At 36.8% G+C, this 13,829-nt stretch overlaps 1 protein-coding gene across 2 annotated transcripts in view; it reads left to right on the forward strand.

Annotated features, from left to right (window-relative positions):
• Positions 1–13,829, forward strand: part of SPON1 (spondin 1) — a 192,287-nt gene that overhangs the window by 29,318 nt on the left and 149,140 nt on the right. For both annotated transcript variants that reach the window (XM_032691174.1, XM_032691173.1), the window contains exon 3: positions 6,684–6,817. In XM_032691174.1, coding sequence (XP_032547065.1) covers positions 6,684–6,817 — 134 coding nt within the window. The remainder of the gene's footprint in view (positions 1–6,683; positions 6,818–13,829) is intronic.

Here is a 13,829-nt window from a genome sequence, read left to right on the forward strand (position 1 = left end):
TGTACATCAAAGCAAGCCAAAACTCCCGTTTCTTTGAAACTAAAATTTTCAATCTTTCCCAGAATCCTCACACATCATTTCAAATGTTGCAAAAGGAGCTGTGTAGACTGGACACAAAGCAGTGAGAATAAAGTTAAGCCATTTGTCATGCAAAGCACAGACTGACTGGTTGCTTTTGTACAGAACATCACACGGAGTTCCTTCACACAATTTACTTGTGCTGGCGTCCCTGATGCTGTGACTGATTTGTATGCTCTGATGCTTATGCCAGGCTACTCTCTTTGGCAAGAGCCAAGTGGTGCACTTTGAATCTTTGTGTGCCAAGGTGTGAAAAGCAAGTTCAGCCTTCAAAATAATTCCCTGTTTCTGATGAATGTTGTTGGATAGTACTGGATGCATTAAGAAACCAGAATATTTGAAGGCATTTCAAAAGATGATACTATTTAAAAAGGTGTTGTCCTTTCCCTGCTGAAACTTAGTGTTTGCAAACTGCTTTTTAAACTTGAAATGAGAGAATTTTCCTTATTCAAAGCGGCTGCTTCTTTAAGAAAGTTATCGATGGAACCCAATGAGATTTATAGCTCTGAGAATAATTACAGCCTTCTGTTCCTAATATAGTTTCTCTGTTAGAGAAGTAATGTTGTCTTGGAAAAGCTGGATTATCTGTCAAAAAAACCCCTAGTAATATAATCCGATAAAGTAGCTTGAATAAATTTGCCAAACTGTTTTCATAGGGATGTTAATGTTGAAGTCAAGGAGAAAACTTCATAGGAAATGAAGAGGAAGCTTTGGACCTGAAGTCCACTCTTAGTGACTACTTAGTTGAAAACTTTCTCAATTCACAACAATCCATGTTCATTCATCTCTTGAGTTTCATGAGCAGCTTTTACTCTGCTGGCCATTTTCAATTTACAAGCATAAACCTTCAGTGCAAGCTTTATAATTCAGCATGTTATAATATTTGATTAAGTTAAGTGAGAATAGTTCAAAAGCAAGAAAAACATGCAATATAACATTTTACATTTACTTAATGCTGTCAAATTACTTTTATCTGTTTCTGTCAATATACATTGTCTCTTTAATCTTTTTCATACATATTGAATTAAGTGGAGAAGAAATAGCTGTTTTGTGCAGCTTTCTATAGTCAGTCTCAGGCAGGAAAGGCTGTTCAGAGTAAAAGCTGACAATGTTGTATCTTTAATGCAATTCAGGTTCTTGTCTTATTGAACTGCTTTCTTCCTCCTTTAGTTTGAATTGCACCTTAGAACAGCCCCTGCTGCCTGCCCCACAGTAGGTATAATACAGCTCTTGGGTTTGTTTAGACCAAAGAGCAACATGTAGCAGATTCTCGATAGCAAAAATATTTGGGACACTTTAATGCATAAGATTACCATATAGGATTATCTGAGTAGCTTTTTTTTTTCCTTTTGATCATCCAACACAGCCTTTTTTGCAATGAAAACACTATTTGGTGTCCAGCTGGACAGAATTAAAATATTTTTCTTTAGAACATCTCACACACAAACATTTGGTTTGGTGTTTGTTTGTATGTTTTGTTGTGGGTTTAGGGGTTTGTTTTGTTTTTTATTTTATTTCTTGGAAGATGATTTATAAATCCTTTGTTTTTTCCTCTTCTTTCCCTAATGTACTTCAAAGAATTGATCTGAGTGCCTAGCATCATACTTTGTGGAACTGGAAGGGTCCTTTTCTCTCCCCTCTCTCTTCCCCCGTGCTTCCTACTACATTGTGACTGGGAGGAAAAACAAACAGTACATGGACAGGTAGATGGAGAAGCATAGAAATGGTGCTGATGCTGCTTTCACAGAAATATCATCTAGTGCATCTCATCTTTACTTGATAAAGTCTGTTCTCAGGTAATGATTGCAGAACTAAATTTGATTTTTCATTGCAACATTGTGGGACATCTACATAAAGTTTGTTCTAGAAGTTACCAGAATGTAGTGATAATCTTAAAGTATATGCAAGCAATGCCTTTCTTCCATAGATCTGCACTGTTCTCAGTGTTCCATGTAGTGCCTGGTTATCAGACAACTCCAGCCTTCTGGTGCATTCCTAGAGATGACAAATCTTACTGAGAGCTCAGCAGTGCTCAGTGGTTCCATACAGCTTTGTATCATAGTCTGCAGCAAGACTGATTACTGACACTGCATAAAAAGTCCCACTTCTGATTCTTCTCATTCTGAGCACAGACTCTGAAGGAAATAATGTGTCCTTTAGTCACAGAATATGGATATGTGAAGCGTATCTTTGAGGTAAGTTTTTTAAACTGACCTTGTACATCATTAATTTTATGTTCCATATAATAAACTCCGTTCTAGATTAATCCCTAAAGGCCAAATATTATTTCTGTTATGTAGACCCAATGTTCTTTTTGTAATTGGAAAGTTTTCTCAAGGAGAAGACAGTTTTGTAACATTCTGGAAGTCACACTTCATGTTAGCTCTTCCAAAGAAGAAAACTGACAAAGTCGCTTATCTTGTGAACTTTGGGTTGTGTTCTTTCTTTCCTTTTTTTTTTTTTTTTATTCAGTTGTTCCAGTAGAATGCAGCTGTTTCAGTGGGTGGAAAGTGCTGATGTGTCCACAGAACAAGAAATGGTCCTGAAAATCCTAGCCAGTGGTTTTAACTAAGGAAGTGGACACAAGCCAGTAGAGGATTTATGTAACTTCATCTCCTTTTGTACTTGATACTAATCCCTTTCTTTGTGATGTATAGCATTTTTAATTTTTTTTTTTGAATACTGATATAAATTCAATGTTACAGAGGTTAACTGCCCAGTTTATTTGACTAACAGTTTATAGAAATCGGAAACAGATTGCAAGCTCTTTCACTCAGCGTGAAATGTTCCAATTCTGAAAAAACCACTTGTTCCTCTGTTTAACAACTAAGCAGTTATCCAGTCCTGCTTTTCAGGAACACCCAAAACTTATCCTCAACCTCATCAATGTTTGGAATATGTAAAGAATGCAAGACTGAGCCTGGAGCTGGTAAATTTTCCCTTGTAATATCCTTACTTTTTGTTTGCAGATTTACCCAAGTTCAACCATATTTTACTCGCTGTAATATTCGTTCAGATCCTGGTTAACTCCAGCAATCTTACTCAGGATTTACACTGGTTTCCCTGAAGGAATGAATTGGACCAATAATACTACAATCATAATGGGCAAAAAAGCCCTCCACAAGAAAAACTAGATAGAATATTAAAACCTAATGTCATTGCATTTGTGCATTTGAAAGAGTGAGTAACATAGAGATCCCACCCTCTGAGGCCTCACATTCTTTGGCCAAGTGTTTATTTTTTGTTTTTAGGATTTATGTCCAACATGTGGTTAATTTACTTGCCCATTCCTGAAGATGTAAGGCTTCCCTTTACAGATAACCTGGGTTTTAAAAGCTATAATTTTGCAAATGCTACACTTTAATCTGTGTGCCTTTCCCCTGCCAATTCTTTCCTTCACGCCTGTGGTCTGACTTGATTCCAAAAGAAAAATCAGGATTGTATTATGTATCTCTTTTTCCCCCTACAGTTGGCCAGGATACTATTACTTTTCTCCTGTGTTGCATGTGAGTGGAATAATAGCACCCACCACCCTAAAATATCATGTTGTTTGTTAATCCTGCTGTATCAATCAGGAACCCTTTCTTATTGCTCCTAAGAACTTTTTGTTAAGAATTGAACCTCCATGGATATGGAAAAAACACAGAAATCATCTTTTTAGCAAATGCATTTGAGATAGTTTTATATTTCTATGAAATCCTAGAATCTGGACAATTCTCAGTTTTCTACTGTATCATAAAATAACTTTAATAATCTCAAATCAACTGACATTCGAGCCTTTCCAAGTAATTTAGGAGGGTTGTACTGTATTCTGTCAACACTACGAGTCTTTATTAAGAAAGCTTCAGTTTAATTTTCCTTCAGAGGAACACTTTATGGAAGACATTATTTTATGGTCAGGTTTTTCCAGTAGACACTTATTGCATAAGTCTTCTGCTTTGATGGTTAGTGATGCAGGAAATCGTGGTGTAGCCTTGAGGCTCAGCCATTTCCTGTTCTCCCAGGATTGTGTTCTAAAATGCAACCAGAACTTTTAAATTATTTCATTATAGGCAACCGTATTCCTTGAGAAAATTCTTTACTTGCTAAGTGGCAGGAATTAGGTAGAGAAAGAAGTACAAAATATGTCTGCATTTCCATGTTCATTTGTTGCAGCTGGAAAGGGGCATGGATGTGCTCCAACATACTGACTGTCTAGAATTCGAACAAATATTTCAGGTTCTGCTTCTGCATTAGTCATAAATTTGACTTGTAATAACTACTCACAGTTGTTACAACTCCTTGCATCTCCTTCCTTATTAGTTCTTGGATTTGGTTTTGGCATTCCTTGTGATTCCATTAATTGTTTGGGGGGGAAAGCAGAATTGGTTCACCTGGAGATAAGAATTTACTTAACATGCAAATGCGTCATGAATGAGTCTGCAATGATGACTGCTGGAGGAATGATCTTTAGTGATACAAGAGTAGCTAAGTTCTCACTAACTGAAGGCAGCAACTCTGTACTCTGGAGAGCAGGGGTTCGTTTCAGTTGGGCTTCTCAAGAAACATTCAGAGCTAAACTAGGTTTGGAAAATTTTCATTGGTCATTGTTGAATAGCTTGTATCTGATCAATCGTATTTATACATACCTGTAACGATCTAATCTTGGCCTGAATTGAACATATTTTAAAAATTTTTTAGAGAAAATGTGAGTTATACTACAGTAGCATTTTTCATCTAATAAGAGTATATGGAGCTAGTGTAACTTGTATAGTAATTTGCAATATTTCTGCTTTTCTAGAAAAGCTGTTCTTTTTAAGAATTGTCTGATAACCTTCTAAGAGCCTTTTCAATGGGAATTATCACACTTTTGTAAAATGTGCAGTAGTATTTTATTGTGTATGAGGTGGTATAAAATCACCCATTCTTCTCTCAGAGATTCCGCCAAAATTGGACTTTGAATGAGAATGAATTACTCTGAGATATGGATAAAAGGTCAATTGATATAGTCCTGAAATAGTTGAGGCAACCTTTCTGAGAGATAAGTAGGCAGTTTTATTTCTTTATTTTACTGTTGCAGGAATAAGGCAGACAGAATAAATACAGTCGATGGCCGAGAGAGAATTGTAGATTCGGGATTTCTTGATGCTCAAGTTAAATGCATTTCGTTGTATCCGGTGGAAGTAGAAACTGTGCAGTCAATTTAAGCCTACACTAGATCCCATGCTTCCCATAGCTTCATGTTAATTAAACTCCAGCAAATGTGCACGTTGTGTTTGGTTACACAGATTCTACAAAGCGTTAAAAAACTTGAAGAATATTAATGACTTAAAATTTAAAACTCATTAACAGCTGCCCTATTGACCAGCTAAATAGAGTTTCTCAGCACTCCTCTGGGCCACTGCTGCTTCTTTCTGCCATGGAAATATAGAAATGGTTGTTGGCTTAGCTAAAGATGTTTGGGACTGCTGGTAGTATCATTGGGTAAGATAAAGAGCATGCCTGCTCACTAAAGCAAATCTGGTGCAACTACAGATAGTGTCACTTTTTAAGAATGTAAAGTAGTGGTTTTTGTCCAAATGCTAGTTTAAACTTATGCTTACTACCAGAAGATTTTAACTTTTTTTTAAATTGTTATTCAGTAAAAGTGTGTGTGAGTGTGTGTTATTAGAACCAGAATTCTGTAAAAGCAACTTCAGAGTTGAATCATGTTCTAAATTGATAAATACAACTTCTTTCTCGAAATGGTAGTTCACTGCCTGAATCTTGACCCAATGCAGTGTGAACTGCAGCTTCATCAAATGAAAGGGGACCACTGAGCAAGCTCGAAGAGACATTTTGCAATATACAACATTGCCTGTTTCCAAAGAAAACTTAGCAGTTTCTGATGAAATTTCTTTGAGACAGCTTAAAGTACAACTCATGAAGCACATATTTGCTGAGAAAGCTATTTTGTCATGACACCTTTGAGTAAAATCCTTAGAACGTCAGTTCCAAATCAGCCTCTCTGGTTTCTGACTTACACCACTTAAACTTTTCTGTTGAACATCAATCCGTCAAAAAAGCAAAAGTGTTGGCAGTTTGGGCTAAAAAATGGACTCTGAGTTACAAATGATTGTGATCCACATATTGCATCTTTTGACCTGGACAGTCTTTTGATACCTTAAGAATAGTATTGTTTAAATAAATGTTAGTTTAAAATACAAGCAAAGAATAAATGAACTGAAATGCCTTCTTCTCTACCATGTTCAATCTGTCTTAACCAGTTGGTTGCCATAGCATTAAAAAAGAAAATCTTGAAACTATGAATATTTTATTATTTTTAATTTATTAATATTTATCAACATAAAAGGTTATTTGCAGCCATGCTCAGAAGGGTCTGGATTCTCTTTACCTAGAACTGAATTATTGTTCTGCCTTTATTTTGTGAGCCTTTTTTTTTTTTTTCTTTCAATTCAGGGAGCAATCTGCATGTTCTAAATAAATTTACTGAAGTACTGCTGAGCTAAGCAGAGAGTATTATAAATATTCCACTCGAAGAAAACATGAACTGACAAAACATGCTCGAGACACATTGACTATATATGTCCTTATCTTTTCACATTCTTCTCTTGAAATTTCCCTAGATCATAGATGAAGAAGAAACCCAGTTCATGAGCAATTGTCCTGTTGCTGTGACTGAGAGCACACCTCGGAGGAGGACACGCATTCAGGTGTTTTGGACAGCTCCTCCTACAGGGACAGGCTGTGTGATTCTAAAGTAAGTATTTTAAGGCATGTTAAACTAACAATTAAAATAAAAATCAGTTAAGAAGTCTAATATTTATTGGATTGAAAACTAATGGAGTTCTTAAATTCTTTTTTCTCCTTGACGCGCTTGATCAAGTTTAGTTGTACTTGCACAGTGAAATGTTAGCAATTTAAAGCCTAAATGTTCAGAAGTTACTCCAAACCTTCAGTAAGCATTGAATCAGAAACCCTAATTGAACTTGTTAGGCTCTCAGCCATTCTTTTCACAGAAGAATCAAAAGAATCTTAATTTTTAAGAACAAAATTGCATCCATCTGGCTGAAACTCGGGTAGAAAAACACGATTTTAGTTGAGATGAAAAATAGGCATGTTCTGTAGAGTCAAGATTTTCTGAATGGACTTTTATCAGTAAAAACAGATCTATTTGTTTAGAGGTTAATGCTTTCATTTCAGAGCTATTGATGATTTACTGATGGTTTAGTACACACTAGCAGGTGTATTCATGCTTTTTAAGCAATAGACATAGGTAATACCAGGTGGGTGCACTTTGCTTTAAGTGCATTCATTTGTCTGTAGAACTACGAAGGGTGTCAGAGAAACATTGTCCTGTCTCTTAAGACTTTGCTTGCTGTATTTAATAGGACAGATTGGTCAAATATGGATGGACAATTGGGATTTCTTTGCTTACTTTGAATCTGTGTCTGGGAGAAGCCTTTGAAATTGCCAAGATTTGCCCTGCAGCAGACCAAAGAATTTCAAAGAGCCTTATCAGGACTGGGGATGCCTTTAGTGAGACAAAACACGTTTAGGCTTTTAAGGAAGTGCTATCACAAAGGTTCTGCTGAAGATAGTCCAGAGCATTCAGAAAAACGTGTTATTAAAATTGCAATTGATTTCTGAACAGGCTGTGAAGTTGCCACCAGCGAAAATAGTCCATGGCTGCTTTCCTCTCTCCCTGTGCTTCACTTCTCTGCTGATGGGCACAAGAGATAGACACCCTCCTCTTCCACATCTGTGAGGGTGATCTAGTCCCAGGTCTTACACTGGCCATGGAAGAATCTCAGATCTTTTGCAGTTCTACTTGCTGCCTCTCAGTTTCAGTAAAATAATCTTGTTTAAAAATCACCTGGTTTAACGTGTACTAAAGCAGTTCAAGAATACACTTGAAGTCTTTTCTTAAACTCAGCACAGGAAAGTTTACATCAGGCTGCAGTAAAACTGTGAAACCTGCTGCTTGCTGCATGGTGAGACAAGTTGTGTTATAAGTTTGTAGATGGAATTTTTAAGAGTCCCTTTGGCAATCGAGAAGATTCTTGAGTGTTGCTAAGCTGTTTATCAGTAAAGTTCCTTGGTCTTCCCCTCAGGACTGCCCCCCTCTTAGCTGCATAACAAATGCTGCTTGAGGCACTTTACTACTTAAGTAAAGTAATAAAAAGATGATGATGTTCTATAAAGCCTTTAAAAGAGACAAGATTTAAACTTTAATCCCGTAATGATATGCAACAACGCAAATTGATGGATTTTTTTTTCCCATTATTGTCCTAAGTAATTTTGGTAATTGGCATTACCAAAATAAATTAACACAGACCTATACTTTTCTCACTGAACTGAAACACCTGTGGCTGAAGCTGGTTCAGGAGCCTCCCTGGATCTTGAATGCAGTGAAGTACCACCAACTGCAGGATCTGGATGAGTGTTTCTTCTCTCTCCCCTCTGCTAGTCAGGTCATGGTGGATGTTCAACACTCTGACCTTTTTCTGTGCAGTATTTGCATTCGTGCAGAAAAGTCAAGAGAGGCTCCAAAATGTAGTTCTGATGTTCTACACGTGAAAGTAAAAATTGCTGCTGCCTCAAGGGATGCACAGAGTAACTCAGTGGCTTACAATCTTCTCAGACTGTTGGCAATCCATCAGCAGTGCCAACAAAACACTGAAGTACCAATATAGAGTTAGATTAGCTGCCTGGCACTGGTTCCCATAATCTGTTTGGGAAGCTAAAAGAACATCTTGGAAATTTAGGTTAATGGGGAAAGGAGAATTTTGGTGTTATGACCACTTATTTACAGATTGTCGTGGGCACCTTTGGTGTCTGTGAGCTGCTGAAAAGTGGAAGGAACTTTGCAGTAAAAATTATGTGAAAAATAGAAGCTTCTTCCCAATGATTGCTTTATTGACCTTAGAGGATAAATAATGACTTTATTTCGGAGGACAGTTCAAAGAAAAAATGAAGCAGTGACCATTACTAAGAGCTGCTGATGCCAGAAATGAACATCATAATGTGGTATTTGTTGGTGCTGCAGTGCAGTCCTCTGTGGCACCTACATAGCAATCACTGATGGGGTTTTGACACTAACAACATTTACATTTTCTCTGTTGTATGTAAAGCTTTGATGGCATCTGAATTAGAGTTTGCATTCAGCATTCTTTATAAACCATCTTTGTGGTCAGCTCCCATAAAATAGCATGGACATGTTGGATGCAATTTTCATAATTATTCTATATGATAAAAAAAAAAGTCCAAAAGCCGTTATTGTTTTAAATAGTTAAGTCCAAACTCACCATGGAAAAACTCTGAAACCTTGAACTTTAGAGGAAACAAACCCTCTATATTTTTCTTTCTTCTGTATGTGATGGATGTGCAAATATTTTTTTTTATTACTATCAACACATATCTGTTTCAATCCTTGGATACTATGATACTTTTGTTTTAGAATTTCCTAAACAGAATGGCAACATTTTGAAGCCTGTTCTGAGTCATAAGAATATACTTTTTCACTATATCCTTTTCTACTGGCTTCAATATGTAGAAAAGTTAAATGTAGTCACAAGTTAAACGTAGTTGATCTATGAAAACTTATTACAGTTTTTGTGCCAAATAATGGGTGTTTTCTAGATTTATAGTAGTATAATTAAGGATAGAGTCTTCCAGGAAGCTTTTCCTGGACCAGTACTGAGATCTGGGAACAGCTATTTTTCTGCAATTCATGAAGTCTGATACCTTTGATAGCAACACTTGACTGCTCAGATTTAGCTAGTGGTCTTCCCAGTGCTTTCCAGGTATATAGTGCATGTGATCAGTTTTTGGCTGTGACAAGCATAAAATGTCACAGAGAAATGGTCATCTGTACTTCTAGAGTTCAGTAAGAGTTGCTAAATCATTTGGCATGAGCACATGTGTGTGTAATCCTACCTTTCTGGGTGACTGCAAGAAAGAAATTTTAGGAGAATAAGCATATTTGAATTTGACTTACTGTCACTACCTTGCTAAGACATCTCTTTCCGTGTGGAGACTCAGAATTGGGAGGAAAAAAAAAAAGAAGGAAATGGATTAACATGTGATGTTGGACTGTAATTGCTTAGTTGAGAATAATTCATTCATTCGCTTCGTTGCCAATAAGTGAGGACAGTGAAATACCCTAAAGCTTCAAATCCTTCCAGACTCTGCTGAACCTGCCAGTACCAACTGTGCTCCCAGGGTGCAAACAGTGTCTGAGGCTCCATTTATCCACACACTTAAGCCTAGGCTTGAGTTGCACTGAAGACACAAGATAAAAGACTTTGCTTATATGTTACAAGCTGCTCGGGAGACCCTCAAGCTTTAAGCCCTCTTTCCACTCGCCTGAGGTGTGCTCAGAACACTGTGCAGCTAAATCCAATTACAGGAAGGTACACAGACACTCCAGCACAGTGGTTCTTAAAAAAATGATTTCTGCAGATGGATGGACTGGAGAAACATCCTATTGCTTTGGGGAGGGCCCCAGACTCTGCAAGACAATTTTAAGCAACTGGATTTGGAGAATGACCTAATGGAAATGGAATTCACTGTCATCTGTCAGACAGCACAGTCAACCCCATCACAGCGCTGGGTACTTGAATAGAAAGTTTTGCTGTGTGGGATGAAGTTATTAAAGATAAATCAACAGAATGCACTTGGATCATACTTGGCAATAAGGATTCACTTGGCTGCCTCAGCATCTGTGCTAGCTGCAGAAGCTGCCCAAGTATCAGCATGAGCAGGAAAGTGCTTATAACTATATCTTTCTTGCTTCTCTGGCTAAGGTTATCTATTTCAATCCTTCCAAGCTGTCATGCTGTGCTCAGTCTACTTGTTTTCATGTTCACAGGGCAACATTCTTCTATCCCTGTTTTCTTTCCCTTGTTTCTTGTGATTGCCACATGTGTCAGTATGGGAGGACCAGGTCATTTCCTTCATCCTCTGATAAAAGGTTCTGTTCTAAAGCTTATTCGCTAGATTTCTGAGCTCTTCAGAATGCATTTTCTTTCTAGAATCTTTGAAAACCTGCTGCTAAAACTTTCCTGGGAGGTGTTGGTGTTTATTTTTGTGATGTGACATTTATATAAAAAATAATTACAATAGAGCAATGGCAGGGCATAGTGGTATTTGTACCATCACATGGAAGTAGAGAAATTTTCAGGGGTTTGAACTCTCTCTTGATCAATCTGTGTTCGTATTTTGTTTAAATGGATGAAAACTTTCTCAACTTTTAACACCCCCTTCTTTTTTTCTGCATGTAGACTGTTAAGCTTGGTTTAGCATATTCTACTTTTCATAAAATGTAGAGCAGTACACATGCATTAATTTTATCTGACAGCTCATATTCAGAGACTGCTTAATTCTGTAAAAAGCAAAACAACTACAGGAGATTTATCTTGTTTAACAAGGAAAGTCTTAAATATTGATTTTGAATAGTGATTTACATCGTTGACAAAAAAAAAAGACAAATGTTTATCGGAAGTTTCTTAGCAGTGATGAAGGATAACCTCTTTTAGATCACTTTGAGCCCCAGGTTTCTAGAATTGACTGGTTAGTTGTATTCCTCAAGATAGTGTCTTAGTTGAGTGTGGTACTGAACAGGTGGGTAAAGGTCTGACCCCTGTCATTGATGGGAAATACAGAACAAACAGTTTTCTGCAAGTCCTTTAGAATTCTGCAATATAGTACAAGAGTGAAGAAAATTTTGTAAATTGTCTTAGCTTGTTATATGTTAAAATTTCTTGGTAGGGAGAATCTTGTTAATATCCAAATTGAGTAAATCTGTCAGCTGGTGTAGATCTCATGAAGAGTCAAGTACTGAGAGATGGTAATTATCTTTTCCTCCTTTAGCATTTGGTGATTTTCACTGAGTCAGAGATTAATTGTTAAGTGTGATAAAGGATGGCCACATGCAGATAAGTTATATTCAATTTACCATTTAGAAGAGAAAAAGCACTGTTCTCTAATTGGCTCATGAAATAATTGAGTTCTCAGGCAACTCATGTGTCTTGTATGGTAAATGTAGCAAAAGTTCTTGCTGATGAGTTATTTATTTTTGTTATACATATCATGCTTAAATAAACAAATTAAAGTCTGGTATATGTAAATAGTGTATTACCATTACTACTTGCAGAAATCCACTGTATTCATCATAGTGCCTCTGCTGTTTGATTCTGGAAATGTGTTCTGAGCCATCTCTGTGGAAATGTTTTATAATTTTTGAGGAAAAGTGTGGAACTTATAGCTTTTCTGAATATGTCATTATCTTCATGATTTTAATTACATTAGGTCTTGTTTGTATGTAATCAGAGAGTAGGGGAATTTTAAAGAATTGCCATCTTCTAAAGAAAAACTCTGATATATTTAGTGTATGTAAAATATGTATTGGCAAAATCTTTTAGAGAGCTGTGTTACACTAGCAGAGCTGTCATCCCTATGGGGACAACTTCAGTTCTAGTCCATGGGTCACCTTGGATATAACACTCAGGTTCCAACCTCAGTATGGATTTTGACAGTCCTCTTACTCTCAAGCTTCAAAGCTCTGAGGGTGAACAAACTTCAGTGAGAGTTTTTGAATATGTACTTTTTGATTTCTTATAACTTCAAGCATTATCTTCATTCAGGTCACTTGGCATGTCACTCTGAGTAAACAATATGCTCAAATGTGTTGTTGGAGAGACTAAAGGAAGAAACAAATGTCATAAACCCCCATGAGTTCCTAACTACATATATATTCTGATGCTGTCTTGTTATGCAGCCAAATCTCTTCTCTATACTCCAAACTCATGATGACATCCTTGGTCCAGAAACAGCACAAAGTATCTGGGCAAAACTCAAAAACCACAAGCTCCGTGGTGTGTAATTTAATATATGACCAACTCCCTAACACTGCATTAAGGGGAGTGTTTATCAGAAATGCTAAATTGAGATGGTCAGAATAAAAATGCACTTCAGAATGAATCTCTCTTACTAAAAGTGTTGATATTATGGTTCTCACAAAACCAGTGTTGCACAAATTTGCTCCTAAGAGAAAGAAGTTCCAGCGGTCAGTGAGCTTCAGGGTGGATCTGCATCAGTCAGACTGCTTTACATGGGTGGGAGCTACAGTGCATCTGAAACTGTTGCCAGTCATATAAAAGCAACATCTGATAGATGATCATAGAGTTGAACTTAAAAAAAAAAACACAATAAAGAAAGAGAATGATGTACATTTACAGCTGAAAATTTTGTGTACTGCTTTTCATGCTTGTCCTAAATCCCTCATCAGTATCTGTGACCTGGCAGAGGGAGAAGTTGGACATGGTATTAAGTTATTCAGGTTACTAGACTAAGGTGATTAAGCAATATAAGGAGGTTCTTTTGTCCTCTCTGATGCTTTCACCACTAAAACATCATCTTTTTTTTTTTCTAAGCTGTACTTACCCCAGTGAGTACAACTTTTTTGGGTTACTAACCTGATCAAAATGTATCTCAAGTCTTTTTCCATGTGCTTATTTGAGTGTTTCTTTAAATGCTTTACACGGAATGCATTCATTAAACGGATCCTACTTGTTACAAAACATGTGAAATATGATGATCTTACATACTCCTTTAGGATTCCTAAATACTTGTGGGTTATACTTCTTAAAGGGGATTCATAGATTTATACTTACTGAAAAATCACACTGTTGTGAAGCAGACGAGCAGTAGGTCATATAGTTGAAGAGCTATGAGGAGTTCCCTGTAAAACTATGCCTCTAATAATTCAA

The sequence above is a fragment of the Chiroxiphia lanceolata genome, chromosome 6 (assembly GCF_009829145.1).
Source record: "Chiroxiphia lanceolata isolate bChiLan1 chromosome 6, bChiLan1.pri, whole genome shotgun sequence".
NCBI lineage: Eukaryota > Metazoa > Chordata > Aves > Passeriformes > Pipridae > Chiroxiphia > Chiroxiphia lanceolata.